Genomic DNA, 17,420 nt, shown 5'->3' on the forward strand with positions numbered 1-17,420 from the left:
CCAAGGGCTCCTGAATTCTTTGCCTTTTAAGCAACTAGGGAAATGGGCAGGATTCAAATTTTCCTTTCCGCTTCTAATGCTTTTGTGGGAAAGCAAATAAGATGAGAGAAAATCACAGGCTCCTGAAGGTCATCACTGTGCTCAGTGACTGTCTACCATTTTACTTCCATTTGCTCCTGCGAGTTAGTGAGTAGCAGACTCACCAACTCCAGACTTCTTGATCATTCACTGTATTGCCTCTACTGGGAAGGGGTACTCCCAACTTTCCACCCCAACCCTGCCAACAAGTCAACCAACAAAATAGCGACTCTCTCTACCACCTGCTCTGAGTTCTTAGTGTGATTTGATTCTGGGACTTGAAGTTTCCAGAGCAGAGTTTCACTCTTTCAGAAGCCCAAGTGCTCTCCCCATCACTCCTGAAGTGTGGACCATGAAACAAGGCTGTTGCCTTGAGGATGCAGGGGGAAAGGTCTCAGTGTGGGCTGGGTGGCAGGACACAGGCAGTCTGCCCTTGCTTGGCAGGCCTGGGGAAGCATGGCCACTGTAGCCCTGGCAGTAGGACCCACGGCACCTGGGGGTGGGGTGGGGTGAGGGACTGCAGATGTAGGAGAGGGGCCCAGGTGGGGAGGAGGAGACCCTGAGGGATCAGCCCTGCATTTTTGTCTCTCCCCTAGAGCCGCTGGAGGCCTGCTTGCTCAATGGTACCATCATTGGGGTAAGCCTTCTTCTACTGGGCGAGTTGTGGGGGAGGCCTAGGGGCACTGTGGGAAGGGCAGGCAGCTCAGTCATTCTGAAGTGGAAAGGAAAGGAAACAGGGAGCCCTACCCTCCACTTTCTTTTTTATTTTTTTATTATTTATTTATTTACTTTTTTTATTATTATGTTTTACCCTCCACTTTCCATTGGCTCCTGGCTTCCCTGGCATCCTGGTGCCCAGGTTCCTGCTGTCTTGCTGACTCTCTAGGGACTCACCTTCTGCCTCCTACTCGGGCTCATCGGCATCTCTTCTGTGTACAGAAGAGCACTCTGATGGTGTGACACACCCTTCAATCCATCCTCTTCTCCCCCTGCTCAGGCTCCCTTGCTGTCATTAAAGCTCTGACTTACTATTGCCATACTTGAGGTGGGAGGGCAGGAAGGGAGTGGGCCACTGGACACAGGAGGAGCTTCAGGGTGGTAGCCTATCTTGGCTGTGGGCAGCCAGGCCCCCTTTCTCCTCAGGTGTACTGCTGAGGTGAGTGGGAGGGTCAGGGGGTCAGGGTTCTGGGAGGCCTGACCCTGGTGCCTCTGGTTTCAGCCGGGCAAAAGTCTGATGATTGATGTGTGTACAACCTGCCACTGCACCGTCCAGGTGGGAGTCATCTCTGGATTCAAGCTGGAGTGCAGGAAGACCACCTGTGAGGCGTGCCCCCTGGTAAGAGGGTTGTCAGGGACCTAGGATCCCTAGGTACCTGGATACTTGGGGGATCCAAGCACTGGGACCTCACTAGGATCTTTCAATAAAGCTTTTGTTATTTTCTGATTGTGGACAATATTTAACAACTATCATGAAGAGTCTTACTTTGTAAATTCAAAGAATAAACACAAGACTTATAGTACCATTTTTATAGATCTTTATTTTTTATACTACATTTTAAGAAGCATCACTACATTCTTTGATAACTTTAAAAATTAATTAGTTAACAAATATTTATCAGACACTTATTATGTGTAAAATTCTATGCAATATTCCTTGGGACAGATGTACCTCAACCTATACTTTCATTATTGGGCATGGAGGTGGCTTAAAATCTTTCACCCTGTTTCTGCCAGGCCACAATGACTATGTTCACTCTGAAAGCCTCCTGAGGGTGGATTCTGAGAAGTGGAATCATCATTTCTAGTTGGATAGATTAAGACTGCATTTCACTGTTTTAAATTCTGACTCAGCCCCACCCCACAGAGCTGGACCAATGCTTCTTCCTCAAAGCCCCATCTTTGTTGGGGGCTCCTGCTTTTCTTGAAAACACAATTGGTCAGATGAGCTTCTCGGGAGCTAGAGGCACAGAATACAGTAATAGCTCTTTTAGATGGTGCAGATGGAAGGCTTTCCCCCTCAACTTTGCCAGAGAGCAGGTCGGCTCTGGGGCGGGGTCTGGGAAGAGTCCTTCATATGAGTAGGAGCAAAGTCAGTCAGAGCAGGAGGGGACTTCAGGAGGATTGTGATGAAGAACACTTGAGCAGGTCCTTCGTATGGAGTGTTCTACATGTGTGTTCTTTCTGGCACTTGGCAGAGTCACTCTCAAAGTAGGGGCTTAATAAAATATATATGGAGTGAATGGGTCTATGGGAGACACAGCGATTTCTTACAGAACGATTCCAAGAGAACATTCCTGCCTCAATTAGAACGAAGCCAATTAAGTACATGCTTTTTTATTTTTTTAAATCCCAGTTGGTGCTTTAGGGTTTTGGATGGTGTATGTGCATGTAACAGCTCCCCTAGAATACATCTAGGCTTGACTACAGAATGAAATAATGCTGTGTGGAGTTTGTGGCATCTTTTTCACCTTGGATGCCCACTGAACTACAACCAGTGCAGGAAAAAGTCCCCACCAGCAGCCTCTGGGAGGAACGCTTTCTGGAGGGCAGGCTGCTACCTCTCTAACAGTGCCCTCTAGTGCCCAGAAGGTAGCACCGTAAGCTCCTCTTGGAACCATAGAAATCCAGCCTTAGAATCAATCCAGTCTCCATCTAGGTTTCAGTATTTTTAAATCCATGGCCCCTTTTGGTATTCTCCCTCTTTTCCTCCAAAAATTATGATATCCCCCATGGCAGTGTCTCCACTTCCTCCCTCTTGAGAACTGCTAGATTCGTCCTCCTTCCAGGTATCTCCCAACTTTTGCTGAAAACTGCCTCAGTTGTCTCCATTCTAGATCAGCACCCTTAACTGGTCTTGCCACGCTCCTCTGCTGTGACGGTCAGAGGGGTCTCCTGCAGGTGAGGAGCTGTGGTGAATTGAGTTTAGGTAGGTCTGCTTGAACTGCCTCATCAGACTAAAGTGTTAGTGTCACTAGACAGGTGAGTCCCCATTTCCTCCCAGGGGAGACCATGCTTATACCTAAAAGGGCTATGAGACACAGGCAGGGCAGTGTTAGGGGCAGGAGGACTCGAGCAGGACTGACTGGGCTGTGCAGACCTACACAGGTGAGGCAGGGAACTTGACTGGCAGGCGGAGGAAGTGGCTGCTCCTGATTGGATGTTCTGAGGAAAGCCCATTAAGCAGCATCTTACTAGGCCACCAGTGGCTCAGACAAACCCTCTTACCTGGTGCAGCTGCATTCTGGCCTTGTAGGGCAGTGGATGTGCAGAGGGTCTGTTTTCTTTGTTTACTCCAGCAAGTGGGTCCTGCCATGCTCCCCCTCTGCCCCCCTCCCTTGTTCCCAACTCCAAAATCATCGCCCCTCTCCTATTACCTTCCACCCTCTCTTCTTTTTCTTCTGTTCTTTCGCCCTCCACAACTCCCTCTGCCTTTCCTTATTCATGGCTTAATTGTGCCCTCTGCCTCTCTGGCATGTGGGTTTTGTCTCCACTGCTTCACTTAGCAGCCTGTTCCTCCCTTTGTCCCCTGCCCACTTGCTTCTCCTGTAAAGATTTTGTCCACTTCCCTCCCCTTGGGCCTGCTGAGCAAAGGGTGTTTCCTGGTCTCTTCTTCTGACACTTCCCTGAAAAGAAAAACACCCAGATCTCCATTCCCACAAAAATCCTGCCTGATTTAAGCCCTGTTTAATTTCCTCCTCCTGACTGTAACCACCCACACTCACTCATACTGTTATTCCATCCTTTTCTTTTTGTCCCCTTTACTTCAGCCCCACACCTTTTATGAATCGTACATTTTTGAAAACACAGTTTAAAGCTCATCAGTGAAAAACAACCTGATGGCCTCAAACTCCAGCAGTGTCCTTCCCAGATTGAACCTGTGGTGGGGACCCAGGATCCCTGATTCTGTGCTGATTGTGCACTCATGTGCTTTCTACACAGCCTACTGCCTGACGATATATTGAGTTCAGAAGCTTGGTTTATGAGCAGCCAGTTGTTTAAATTCATTCTGAGCAAGCTTACTGACTCCTAACCTTGTCTGCTGATTAGGAGTGTTCAGCCCATGTGCAAGGAACATGGGAGCAAGGCGGAGAGGCCCACATTTTCTGTCTGAGGGCTTCAAACTGACTGACTAGAGATTCATGTTAGGAAAACCTCAGGACCCGAATGAATGAGTCTCTAAGTGGTTATTACTAAATGTGGCAAAATGAGAAAAACAATGACATTGTAGTTGGTTTCTCATATAATTCAACTTATTCTTTAAAAATGTTGTGAGATTATGTTCTTTTTTTTTTTTTTTTCCAAAGTGCTGGGTTGCATTAAAAGAGCTTTAATTTAGCTGCAGTGATGAAGCAGCTGATGGTAGCTTTTTGGTTTTTATTTTATTAACATTGTTGAAAATACTCTTACTTTGCAAGATAAAAGTTGGTCGCCCTTGGTTGTCTCTTTGGGGACATTTTTGCAAGACAGTGAAATCTTATTGTCTGGAAGCTGTTGCTTTTTCCAGCGTAGATGTAAATGAAGGGCTGTCACTTAAAGCCATAGTCAAGGAGCTCCCAGCTCAACTCATCTCAGTGAGTGTAGGAGGCCTACTTAGAGCCAGGTGTGGGGCTACAATGACAACAGCATAGATTTAGTTTGAATTTACATGCTTCTCAGGGAGAACAAATGAAAATTTCAGATTGTGTTAAGTGTTATGAGGAATGTGTGTGTGTGTGTGTGTGTGTGTGTGTGTGTGTGGTATCTTGCAAGACCTCTTTGAGGAATGGTATTTGAAATGATTACTGAAGAATGAGAAAGAGCTAGCTATATGAAGCATGGGGAAGAGCATTCCAGATGGAGGGATAACATACACAAAGACTCTCAGTTGAGGAGGTTGGCATGTTTATGGTCCTAGACGGTGCACACGGGTAGATTGTCAAAAGCCAGGGTATGGTGGTAGAAGATAAAGTCATAAAATTAGGAAAGAATCATACATACAGGGCATTGTAGAACATGCTAAGAAGATTGGATTTTATCCTAAATGCAGTGGGATGCCATAGAGAATCTTATTTTTAAAATTTTTGTAAAATTATTATTTCTTAAAATGGGGATAGATTACCTGTAATAAAATGGACAGATGTTAAGTATATGTTTTGATGAAGTTTGACAAATGGATAAGCTTATGTAACCACTAAAATAGTAGTATGAAAAAATGCAGCTAAAAGGCCAATAGGGGAGAGAAAATGAAATTCTAAACAAACAACCCAAAATAATATAGAAATTAATCAACAATAGGATGAATAACAGAGAAGACAAGTGAAATGAATAGTAAAATGGTAGATTTATACCCAATCATATCGATAATTACATTAAATGTAAATGAGCAAAACAAAATACCAATAAAAAATGGAGATTGTCAGGCTTAGATAAAAAAACAAGATCCAATTAGTATGTTTTTTACAAGAAGTGTGCTTTTAATTTTATTTATTTATTATTGTTATTTTTTAAAGTAAGCTCTACCCCCAGCATGGGGCTTAAACTCATGACCCTCAGATCAAGAATCACATGCTTCACTGACTGTGCCAGCCAAGTCCCCCAAGATACATTTTCAATTTAAAGAGATGGAGAGATTAAAAATAAAAGGGTGGAAAAAGATACACCAGTCGATGCTAAGAATGGGAATGCTAAGATGAATATATTAATACCAAACAAAATAGCCTGTAAGATGAGGAATGTTACCAAAAATAAAGAAGGTTATTTCACAATTATAAAAGAGTAGATTCATCATGAAGACAAAAGAATCCTAAATGTGTTTGCATCTGGTACCAGAGTTTCCAATATATGAAACACAAATTGACAGAACTAGAGGGAGAAATAGGCTTATCCATAACCTTATTTCATAATTTTAATGTGATTTTTCTCAGTAATTGATAGACAAATAGAAAAAAATCAATATAGATAGAAAAGATTTGGAAAACTGTATACACCAACTTGACCTAATTGAAATTAATAAACTACTATGCTCCCAAAGTGCAGAGCACACATTCTTCTCAAATGCATATGGAATTTTCACTTATCTGGACCAAATTCTGGGCCATAAAAAGATCAATAAATGTCAAAATTTTGAAATCATTTAGAATATATTCTATAGACCACAATGAAATTTTTTTTAAAAGATTTAATTTTTATTTATTCATGAGAATACACAGAGAAGAGAGAGAGAGAGGCAGAGACACAGGCAGAGGGAGAAGCAGGCTCCATGCAGGGAGCCAGACATGGGACTCCATCCTGGGTCTCCAGGATCACGTCCTGGGCTGAAGGCGGCGCTAAACTGCTGAGCCACCCGGGCTGCCCCCCCACAATGAAATTTGATTGAAATTAGTAACAAGAAGGTATTTAGAAACATTTCCTCCATCTGATTTGGAACTTAAATAAAATATATTAAAATAATCCATGAATCAAAGAAGAAATCACAAATGAAGATAGAAAATGTTTTGCCAGAGATAATAGAAGTTACTCTAGAGATTGCAATATACATCCTTGACTTATCATAATCTACCTTGGTTTGATAATATACATTTCATGTAGGATATACTCTCCCCCAATAATTTGTGCTACTGTTGTCAAATAGTTTACTTTTACATGAGAGATAAACTCATGTTATTTTTGTCATCCAGTGCCTTTCTGCAATTGTTTAAAATATCTTGTCAAGAATTTATCATTTCTGTCTACAGAGGGTCAGTCCAATATAAGCTACTCTGCCATTACTAGAACCAGAATTCCATGGATGGTTTTTAAGCAAGGGAGTGACATGACTAGACTCATATGAAAGTCACTCTAGAAAATGTGTGGAGACCAACAGTACAAGGGCAAGAATGGAGGGAGGAAGACAAATTAAGACTATTGTCAGAGTCTAGTGGTATATGATGATAGATATGATGATGACAGAGGACATTGCTCATGACAAGCAGAAGATGAGTTAAAGGGACATTTTTGGCATGATTTGATGATGGGGGTGGGGGAATGAGAAAAAGAAAGAAGTCAAGGATGACTCCCAGATTTCTGGTTTTGAGCAACTGGGTAATGAAGCCATTTACTAAGATAAGGTAGGACAGGAGAAGGATGAAATTTGGGAAAAAAATCAAGTTGCATTTTGTGTATAAGTCTTGGATAGATAAGATAATTGTCAAGCAAACAATTGAATTTGTAAGTCTGGAGCTCAAAGGAGAGGTCTAATTTAATAGTTCTGATTACTAGAACATAAGCAAGATGTACATGTGTGGAGGGAAGGAATGCCATCTAGGGAACTGAGAACTGACAAAGGTTAGCCAAGAGTTGAATGTTAACTTTGTGAACTTTGGGTAAAACTGCTGGATGGAAAGATGAGAAGCTGGGAAAGTAAGCCTATGTATGATTGGGGTGTTCTGGGCAGGGGGGTTAACCAAGGCTGATTTTTCTCCTGGATACAGGGTTATAAGGAAGAGAAGAACCAAGGTGAATGCTGTGGGAGATGTCTGCCTATAGCTTGCACCATTCAGCTAAGAGGAGGACAGATCATGACACTGAAGGTGGGAGCAAGTTGAACTCATGTCACCACTTGATTTCCTATATTGGCATCTCTTCTTCAAGAAAGAGGGACCGAGTTCCTATTTCTGATTTTACAGACAAGAGATGGATAGCCTATAGAAGATACAGAATTTTCTCTTTGATTTATTAATTTTTTTCACTCTTCTTGACAAGAGTGGAGTGGGTATAAGGTCCATGATTTGGAGTTGATTGATTTTTAGGATTTTTTTCCAGCCTCAACTGTCTATAAGACTGGAAGGGCAATCAGGGTGAAACTGAGTCTGATCTATGAGAATGAAAATTAGTTGTTAGCTGGGTGGTGGCTCCCTGGTTCATCTCTGGTTCAGTTATTGATGTGCTAGTTTACCCTCCGCATGTCTTAATTTTTTAAGCTTCTAGGTGGTCAGAAGAGTTTGGGGGATTCTCTGCATTTATGCAGCCCTATTCACAGAAAATAAGTTGTAAAACGGAGACTCCACTTCCATTGTGTGCTCTGGGTGTGGAGACTATAGATACAGTCTCATTTGTGTTTCGTAGTCCTCCAGATTGTTTCAATAACTTCAAGGAGTCAGGGTCGTGGCTTGAAGTGTCTTTGCAACCCAAAAAATGTCTTCAGATTTGCTCTACCCATTTCCCCTCTTTGTTTTCAGCGTGATGAGACTATCCAGGATGGCTGTGACAGTCACTTCTGCAAGGTCAATGAAAGAGGAGAGTACATCTGGGAGAAGAGAGTCACGGGCTGCCCACCTTTCGATGAACACAAGTGTCTGGCTGAGGGAGTGAGTAGTTGGAGCTCAGGCCCTACTTTCCTCTTCACAGCTTCATCTTTGACTTTAAGAACAGAGTCCTCTGAAACAGCAGGCAGTCTTCTCTGACATGATGTTCCAGTGTCGAAGGGAGCCCCCTGACCTAGTTTAAAAATCAATGAGGTTTCAAAATCAAAGCTTGTTGGAGAGACAAAAACCCTGTGCTATTATATTGATGCTTTCAATAGATAAACCTTTCCTTGGGGGAGACTGAATCTGTGATCCTCGAATGGGAAGGTGAGAGATCAAATGATTTCTAGTCTCCTGGTGACACAACTGAGAGAGAATCCAGAATAATCAGAATTGTTCCAGCTTGGTCAGGTAGGGTGGTCAGCCTGTTCACATTTGTGATGGCAACCCACAGTTTATGTCTGGGGACCAAAGCTCGGAGCTGTGAGTCCAGAGCCAGGAAATAGACTGGAGTGACCCAAAAGCTGTCTGCTGTATATTTTTTTATGACTAATCTGGGACTTTGCTGTTTTCTTAGGGGAAAATCATGAAAATTCCAGGCACCTGCTGTGACACATGTAAGTATATTACTAATAGCTTGTCCTTTGAAATCCATCAGATCAAGTCCAGGAACTATCCTTTGGAGGAAGCTTGTACTGGAAAGATAGTTCTATCTTTCTTTTATTTTGTTATTTTTTAAAACAGATTTTATTTATGTATTCATGAGACACACACACACACAGAAACACACACACACACACAGAGAGAGAGAGAGAGAGAGAGAGAGAGAGAGAGAGAGAGAGAGAGGCAGAGACACAGACAGAGGGAGAAGCAGGCTCCATGCAAGGAGCCTGATGTGGGACTCGATTCCAGGTCTCCAGGATTGCACCCTGGGCCGAAGGCAGGCACTAAACCGCTGAGCCACCCAGGGATCCCTGTATATTTTTTTTATTGGAGTTCGATTTGCCAAGATACAGTATAACACCTAGTGCTCATCCCATCAAGTGCCCTCCTCAGTGTCTATCACCCAGTCACCCCATCCTCCTGTCCACCTCCCCTTCCACTACCCCTTGTTCATTTCCCAGAGTTAGGAGTCTCTCATGTTTTGTCTCCCTCTCTGATATTTCCCACTCATTTTCTCTCCTTTCCCCTTTAATCCCTTTCACTATTTTTTTTATATTCCCCATATGAGTGAAACCATATGTTTGTCCTTTTCTGATTGACTTACTTCACTCAGCATAATACCCTCCGGTTCCATCCACGTCGAAGCAAATGGTGGGTATTCGTCTTTTCTGATGGCTGAGTAATATTCCATCATATATATATAGACCACATCTTCTTTATTCATTCATCTGTTGGTGGACACTGAGGCTCCTTCCACAGTTTGGCTACTGGGGACACTGCTGCTATAAACACTGGGGTGCAGTGTCCTGGTGTTTCACTGCATCTGTATCTTTGGGGTAAATCCTCAGCAGTGCAATTGCTGGGTCGTAGGGTAGCTCTATTTTTAACTCTTTGAGGAACCTCCACACAGTTTTCCAGAGTGGCTGCACCAGTTCACATTCCCACCAACAGTGCAAGAGGGTTCCCCCTTCTCCACATACTCTCCAACATTTGTTGTTTCCTGTCTTGTTAATATTCCCCATTCTCACTGGTGTGAGGTGGTCTCTCATTGTGGTTTTGATTTGTATTTCCCTGATGACCAGTGATGCAGAATATTTTCTCATGTGCTTGTTGGCCATGTGTATATCTTCTTTGGGGAACTTTCTGTTCATGTCTTTTGCTCATTTCATGATTGGATTGTTTCTTTGCTGTTGAGATTAATAATAAATTCTTTTTTTTTTAAAGATTTTATTTATTCATGAGAGACACACAAAGAGAGGCAGACACAGGCAGAGGGAGAAGCAGGCTCCATGCAGGGAGCCCGATGTGGGACTTGATCCCGGGACTCCAGGATCAGGCCCTGGGCTGAAGGCAGGAGCTAAACCATGGAGCTACCCAGGGATCCCAATAATAAGTTCTTTATAGATCTTGGATACTAACCCTTTATCTGATATGTCATTTGCAAATATCTTCTCCCCTTCTGTAGGTTGTCTTTTAGTTTTGTTGACTGCTTCCTGTGCTGTGCAGAAGCTTTTTATCCTGATTAAGTCCCAATAGTTCATTTTTGCTTTTGTTTCCCTTGCCTTCATAGATGTATCTTGCAAGAAGTTGCTGTGGCCAAGTTCAAAAAGGGTGTTGCCTGTGTTCTCCTCTAGGATTATGATGGATTCTTGTCTCACATTTAGATCTTTCAACCATTTTGAGTTTATCTTTGTGTATGGTATAAGAGAATTGTCCAGTTTCATTCTTCTGCACGTGGTTGTCCACTTTTCCCAGCACAATTTATTGAAGAGACTGTCCTTTTTCCAGTGGATAGTCTTCCCTGCTTTGTCAAATACTAGTTGACCATAGAGTTGAGGGCCCATTTCTGGATTCTTTATTCTGTTCCATTGATCTATGTGTCTGTTCTTGTGCCAGTACCACACTGTCTTGATGACCACAGCTTTGTAGTACAACTTGAAATCCGGCATTGTGATGCCCCCGGCTCTGGTTTTCTTTTTCAATATTCCCCTGGCTATTCGGGGTCTTTTCTGATTCCATACAAATCTTAAGATTATTTGTTCCAACTCTCTGAAGAAAGTCCATGGTATTTTGATAGGGATTGCATTGAACGTGTAAATTGCCCTGGGTAGCACAGACATTTTTACAATATTAATTCTTTCAATCCATGAGCATGGAATATTTTTCCATCTCTTTGTCTTCTTCAATTTCTTTCAGAAGTGTTCTGTAGTTTTTAGAGTATAGATCTGGAAAGATAGTTCTTAACCATTGACCAGTCCCTAAGTTTAGCTCTGCAGGGGACTGCCATCCTTCCTGAATGTTCTTAGACTGCCCTCTACTCAAATTGCCATTCAAATCCCCATGAAGCAGTCTCTTCGCTTTTTCCAAACTCTTGTCTCTCCCCTCCTAGAGGCGAGGGTGGCTCATGGTCCTGTGAAAGAAGATCTTCTTTTTCCAACCAGAGCTCCTTGAAAAAAAGGCACAGTTGATTGATAATCTTGACAGAGCAGGCACTCAATGCACAAAGAATACATGTATTCTTTGATGGTCAGACAGCCACCTTCCAGAGAAAGAGAAGCCACCACCTGGCTAACTTCAGCTCCCCTCTGTGGGCCATGAGGGCTGTAGATGCAGAGAACACACAGTCTTCTCAAGGGTTCAGAAGACTGATCTACATTGATTAACCTCCCCTTCTTCAGTCTTGGCCCCTCGTGGCCTTGCAATTATGTTATGCTGGTTGGCCCTGGGAGCTCACAGCAGTGTTTTTGGGGCCAGAGCTCTACAAGGCTGCCCATCTGACAACAGTCTGACCCCACATTCTTGAGTTCACGAGTGCAAGTAACTTGCAGATTTCTAGTGTTTGTGCTGTGTTCTCTAGATCTAGAATTACTTGCCTGGGCTAATATTTTTGTTTTGTTTTGTTTTGAGTCTAGTGTTTTGGTTTTTGCTTTATTTCGGGTTCATGGGCCCATGTTTGGTATTGGATAAAGAAAGGAAGAGTGAAAGCGTGAATACCTTTGGTGCTCAGACATTCATTCTTTTCCTGATGGCTCAATCTGAGAATCCTTGCAATTGCTGTAACCAGGTGGCAGATTAAGGAAACGTGCTCCCAAGGCTACTCTTTCTGTGATTCCTGTCTGCATAAGTTTAAGAATGTGACGTCAGGAAACTGTCAGAGGAGATGAATGCTCTCTGGGCGCACTTTGCACACAGAATTTGGTCAAGAGACTGTTATCTGCAAAACTGGCAGGGAAGCAACCAGGGGCCTTTGTTGGTCAGTACTTTTGGGAGGTGGAGACCCTTCCTAAGGAGAGGAAGCCAGGCTCAGGGATTTAAACCTACAGCAGAAGAGTATAGTATGTTGGCCTAAATATGTTTTCCTTATTCATTCTTGTGGTTGGCAGGCTTTCACTGTAAAATGAAGTTATTTGAAAGTTGGGAGGCAGGCTAATATGCAGTTAGAGTTGATTTAGTCTGGGAGCCATTCAAAAATGGAAAACTTCCAGTGTTCAGATGGCGAATGGTGAGCTGGCATTAAATCTTAGAATTATCAGTGGCCCAAGTCGAGGTTCAGATCTGAATGCCACTAATCCCTGCCATGCCAGAGATTGGAGGCCACTATTCCCAAAGGAAGAACCCCATAAGGGCTCTTAGGGATCCTTTTAGCCCTTTGTGTGGCCATGACATTTGCCTTTCCTCTTTTCCAAAGGCAAAGATAGATAGATATTAATTATATTTATTGGCTACCTCATTGTCCATTAGCTTCCGGATATAGTTATAAGTCTAAGGAGATTGCTCCAGTCATTATGGTCTTTAGAATCTACAATTACATAAAAGCAAGTCTCATCGATCTCCATCACCAAAGCACAACGGATCTAGGCTCCTCCTGCAATTAAAACTATATCATTAAGTGAGTTAAATCCAGCTATAACTGTATCTCTGGATCTGAGGTGAACCATGATAACTCCCCTCCTCGAAGCTGGCTTTGGTGATTTGGTTACTGCAAAACTGACCTTTTTCCAGTAAAATGAGGGAAATGGGCTAGAGAGGATTCTATAGCATCTCATCCAGGCCCCAGTTCCCATCTCTCACCCGTCCTGTAGGTGAGGAGCCAGAATGCAAGGATATCATTGCCAAGCTGCAGCGTGTCAAAGTGGGAGACTGTAAGTCTGAAGAGGAAGTGGACATTCATTACTGTGAGGTAAGGGGGCCCTGGCTTCAGTGAGGTCTGGGTGGGGACGGGTGAGTCTCCTTGCTTGGACACACCTCTAGTTACATGTTAGAAGCACCTGGAAAATTCACAGGGAGAAGTGATAGGAACTGGAAGCATATTTTTTTAAGCAAATAAAAAAATATTTTTTAATATAAAAAATACCCTATGGGAGGGTGAGGTGCTGGGACCTTTTGACTGCAGAAGAAAAAACCATAGAAAGATTCAAGTCATTTAAAGAGAATGGAGAGCGTTTAATGGAAGATGGGAACTATGTTTCCTGATCAAACATGCATAGAAATTGCAGCTAGCAGGATTTGGGTGTAATAGGACCATAAGGATAGTGGATAACTCAGACTTTCCTAGGATCTAGCTTTACAAATTGTCAAGCAGGATTCTTCAGCATGGCAATGCCCCACCTCTCTATGCTCTGTCACAGGGTAAATGTGCCAGCAAAGCCGTGTACTCCATCCACATGGAGGATGTGCAGGACCAGTGCTCCTGTTGCTCGCCCACCCGGACGGAGCCCATGCAGGTGCCCCTGCGCTGCACCAATGGCTCCCTCATCTACCATGAGATCCTCAATGCCATGCAATGCAGGTGTTCCCCCAGGAAGTGCAGCAAGTGAGGCCACTGCCCTGGATGCCTACTGTCGCCTGCCTTACCCGACCTGACTGGACTGGCCAGAGTGCTGCTCAGTCCTCCTCATTCCTCCTCGTGCTCTGCTCTTGTGCTTCCTGATCCCACAATAAAGGGCAATCTTTCACTTTGCAAAAGGCTGATGGTTCTCTGTGTCTTCTAGGCCGAGGTGACAGTGGTAGTTTGGGCCTGAGTTCCAAACCTGAGTTCCAAATGAGGGAGTAGGCACAGGCTCTTTCTGAAAGAACTCCAGCCCCAGACATGGCCAGCCTCTGGGAAATAGTGGTGTCTGCCTCCGTGGAGTGAGGAGCACATTGTGTGGGGCAGGCCTCCTCTGAAGTCAGCCCAAGTTCCTAAAGTAAAAGGGATTTGCTCAGGAACACAAGGTTCTCCAAGCTCTGTATTGAGGGGCTTCTGAACAGAACAGAGGGGTGGGTCCTGGAGCCAGGCTCCTGCCAAGACAGACATGGTTACTGCCAGCATGACTGACCTTGTGGTGACCTTGAGCAGGTGTGCAAGGGTTTCTCTGAGCCGTGGGCTCCCTAAGTTCCTCTGTACTCTTGGTGGCCCCTACGGGAAAGTAAGGTACCGAGGACCGAGGGAACTGGAAATGAGGTGCTGGCAGGTGCAGGACCAGCATCCCATCCAACAGGTTTGGCCATGGGGGATGAGCCCTACACTTGTGGGCCTGGGTTCTCCACATGGCCCTTGTCCTATTGTATGGCCCCAAATAAGACCATTAGTGGTTCTTAGACTTAGTTTCCTCATCTGGGGAATAGGAATGTTAGTCTCACTCCGGGGATTGAGAGGGTAAAATATGGCTGGAAGTCTGGGGGTAACTGTAAATTTTTCTTTCTTTTTTTAAAAGATTTTATTTACTCATGAGACAGAGAGAGAGAGAGAGAGGCAGAGACATAGGCAGAGGGAGAAGCAGACTCCATGCAGGGGGCCCGACATGGGACTCAATCCTGGGACTCCGGGATCACTCCCTGAGTCAAAGGCAGACACTCAACTGCTGAGCCACCCAGGCGTCCCTAAATTGTTCTTTAATAACATAAGGAGTGGCAAGAATGAAAATGAGAGGAAATCAAGACTTAAAGTGGGGGAATAAGTGCCTCTATTGTCAGTGGCACAGCACTAGGGATTGACTTTATCCTGTAGGGTCAAAGAGCTGAGTTTCTTTAGAGCTGCATGCTGCATGCCCAGGCCCTGCCCACTCCAGACATCTTTGGTGGAAGGGTAGAAATAACACCAAACTTCACCCAGTCCCCAAATCATTAACCGGTAATGTCAGTCCCAAGGAGATATGGTCCTTCCTCAAAATTTATGTGAAGAGTTTACATATATATGCTGGCAAAATGGTGGAGACCCTATCTGGGGAGAGAATACTCATGAGGATAAAGGGAATGCCCTATGTTTGTGACAGGAATTTGATGGGGGAATTGATTTTTCATTCCAGGTCCTTTTAACACAGGAGAGACTCTAGCCACTGAAAGTGCTGGATGGTGGAGGTGGAAGGGATTTGGATACCATCCAATCCACTGCCCACCCCCCCCCCCCCCTTATAGAGAATAAAAGCAGCTCAGAGAACTCAGACTTGTCAAAGGTCACACAGCTGCTGGGTGGCAGGGCAGGTTCAGAAGCCAGGTGCCTTGACACCTGGGTGAGCCCTCCCGGGCCACTCCACCAGAGCCACCCCATCCCTGTTGCTTTACAGTTTCGGTCCTTGCTGGCACATGAACCAACCGCTACTGCATATCTAGGATTCACCCACTTCTAATTCTGTGGGGAATCACCTGGAGGGGAGATACATTACCAATGGCATGGATTGTGTTGAGCAGTTTTGGTGGGGGAGATTATTTAAGTAGAGCAAAGGAAGAATGGATAGAAGTTTAATATAACTGCTCAATAATGCAAAGGTTGTCACCTGTCCATCACTCTGCCTCCAACTTCGAGTAGTCTCCGAGGTCGAGGTCTCCGTAGGAAACCAGATCCCAATGGAATTACCTCTCTCTCTTCTGCCTGATCGCCTAACACTCTACCTGGGGATGAGCGGTTACTGGAGGCACAGTAGAAACTCAGCCACAGAGAAACTCAGAGAGGTAGCCTCCCTCTCCAGCAGAAGGTGTCAATTTTCCAACTGCCTCTGCCTCCATTGCCTGAATTTCTCCTCATATTTACTGATAGGACAATTCACTGTCCAGAATCAAACCAAATCAGAGAACCTGTATGTTTTGATTTTTTAAAAATGGCAGGGAGTAGGGTAAGGAGGCTGCAAAAAGAGAAGGTGGAAATGGAGGAGTGTCTCAGCCACTTCCCCTTACTTTGCAGGGATAATGGGGCAGAGCCTGCCTCTGGTCTCAGGGACTCCCTTCCTGCTTGCCCCCAGACCAGGTGAGATGGAGGCTCCCAAGGTGAGTGTTTTAGGGGGAATCTCATGGAGAGAGCTCACAGACTAAGAAAGTGCAGAAGATGAAATGGAATGGATTAAGGAACCATGGCAGCTTTCCAGTGCTCTTGGCGTTGAAAAGACACAGAGAAGGGTCCCTGGGAGTGAATGGGGGTGAAGGGCATTGCTTGGAAGAGAAAGAAGTCTAATAGCAAAGTGTTGGAGCGTGGACTCTGAGCGGGCTGGCTGCTTGGGGATTCCTGCGTATCTCCTAGAGGCGAGTTGCTTGACTTTCTGCACTGTAGTCTCATCCGTCAGATGGGCACACTAGCAGTAACTCCTCATGGGGTTGTGTCAGAATCAAAGAATTACCATGGGGAAAGCTCTGAGAAGGGTACCCCAGGAAGAGGAGGTCCTGTATAGACGCAAGCCCTGATTACTCCCAGTGGCCAGAAGAAAGCTCTGGACAAGGACACAATCCCTTTGGTTTTCCTTCTGTGCTGCCCCTGACTCATTCTGTGTTGTCTATTCTTCTTTGTCCTCAAGCAAGTGGCAAGATATCACCAGCAGCCTACCTCATCGGTGGAGGAGACATCATTCTTCACAGTGAAGGATAAATAGCATTCTTGACCTTAGCATAATGCCCTTTCACTTTTTGGGTCTCTGGCATGAATGGACGTGTTGAGCTTCAGGGCATGTTGCAGTTGCAGATTCCATCATCCAGCAACAGCCCCCTCAGACAGCCTTCCATCTGTCCACTCATCACCACAAGGCACCTGAACCGGGTCACCTGTCATATGGGAAAGCTTGGTTTGTCTCATGGACGAACCAAGCTTCCTTGTCTCATGGAGTCAGAGAATGAATCTTGCGGACAACGGAGAGTGAGCAAAGTGATCAAGCTTTATTAAGCAGACATTCAGAGAAAGCTCTCAGAAGTGAGAGGCGTCCCCATAGGGTTGCCACCGAGGGCTTTTAGGGGCCGGCTTTTATTGAGAACCTAGGCAGGGAGCCTACGGCCCTGAGATTCTTGTGCAGTGCTGGTTTGAGCACCGACTATTGATAGCACCTTAATGACCTATTTCTTTGTGGTCTGTGATTCCTTAGTAGCCCTTAAAGGGAGATACTCCCTTACATTTGGGAGCTAGGGAGCCAGGTTTCTTTCCTCTGTTTCTACTATCTTAGCTGTTTCCTTGGGATGGGT

At 44.6% G+C, this 17,420-nt stretch overlaps 1 protein-coding gene across 4 annotated transcripts in view; it reads left to right on the forward strand.

Moving 5' to 3' along the window:
- The window catches only part of VWF (von Willebrand factor), a 137,167-nt gene extending 123,200 nt beyond the window's left edge, over positions 1-13,967 (forward strand). For all 4 annotated transcript variants that reach the window (XM_072766161.1, XM_072766163.1, XM_072766162.1 and 1 more), the window contains 7 exons: positions 675-715; positions 1,298-1,414; positions 7,527-7,625; positions 8,274-8,402; positions 8,917-8,956; positions 13,085-13,182; positions 13,631-13,967. In XM_072766161.1, the coding sequence (XP_072622262.1) occupies positions 675-715; positions 1,298-1,414; positions 7,527-7,625; positions 8,274-8,402; positions 8,917-8,956; positions 13,085-13,182; positions 13,631-13,819 (713 nt within the window). In that variant the 3' untranslated portion in view covers positions 13,820-13,967. The remainder of the gene's footprint in view (positions 1-674; positions 716-1,297; positions 1,415-7,526; positions 7,626-8,273; positions 8,403-8,916; positions 8,957-13,084; positions 13,183-13,630) is intronic.
- Positions 13,968-17,420: the final 3,453 nt, after the last annotated feature.

The sequence above is a fragment of the Vulpes vulpes genome, chromosome 8 (genome assembly GCF_048418805.1).
Source record: "Vulpes vulpes isolate BD-2025 chromosome 8, VulVul3, whole genome shotgun sequence".
NCBI lineage: Eukaryota > Metazoa > Chordata > Mammalia > Carnivora > Canidae > Vulpes > Vulpes vulpes.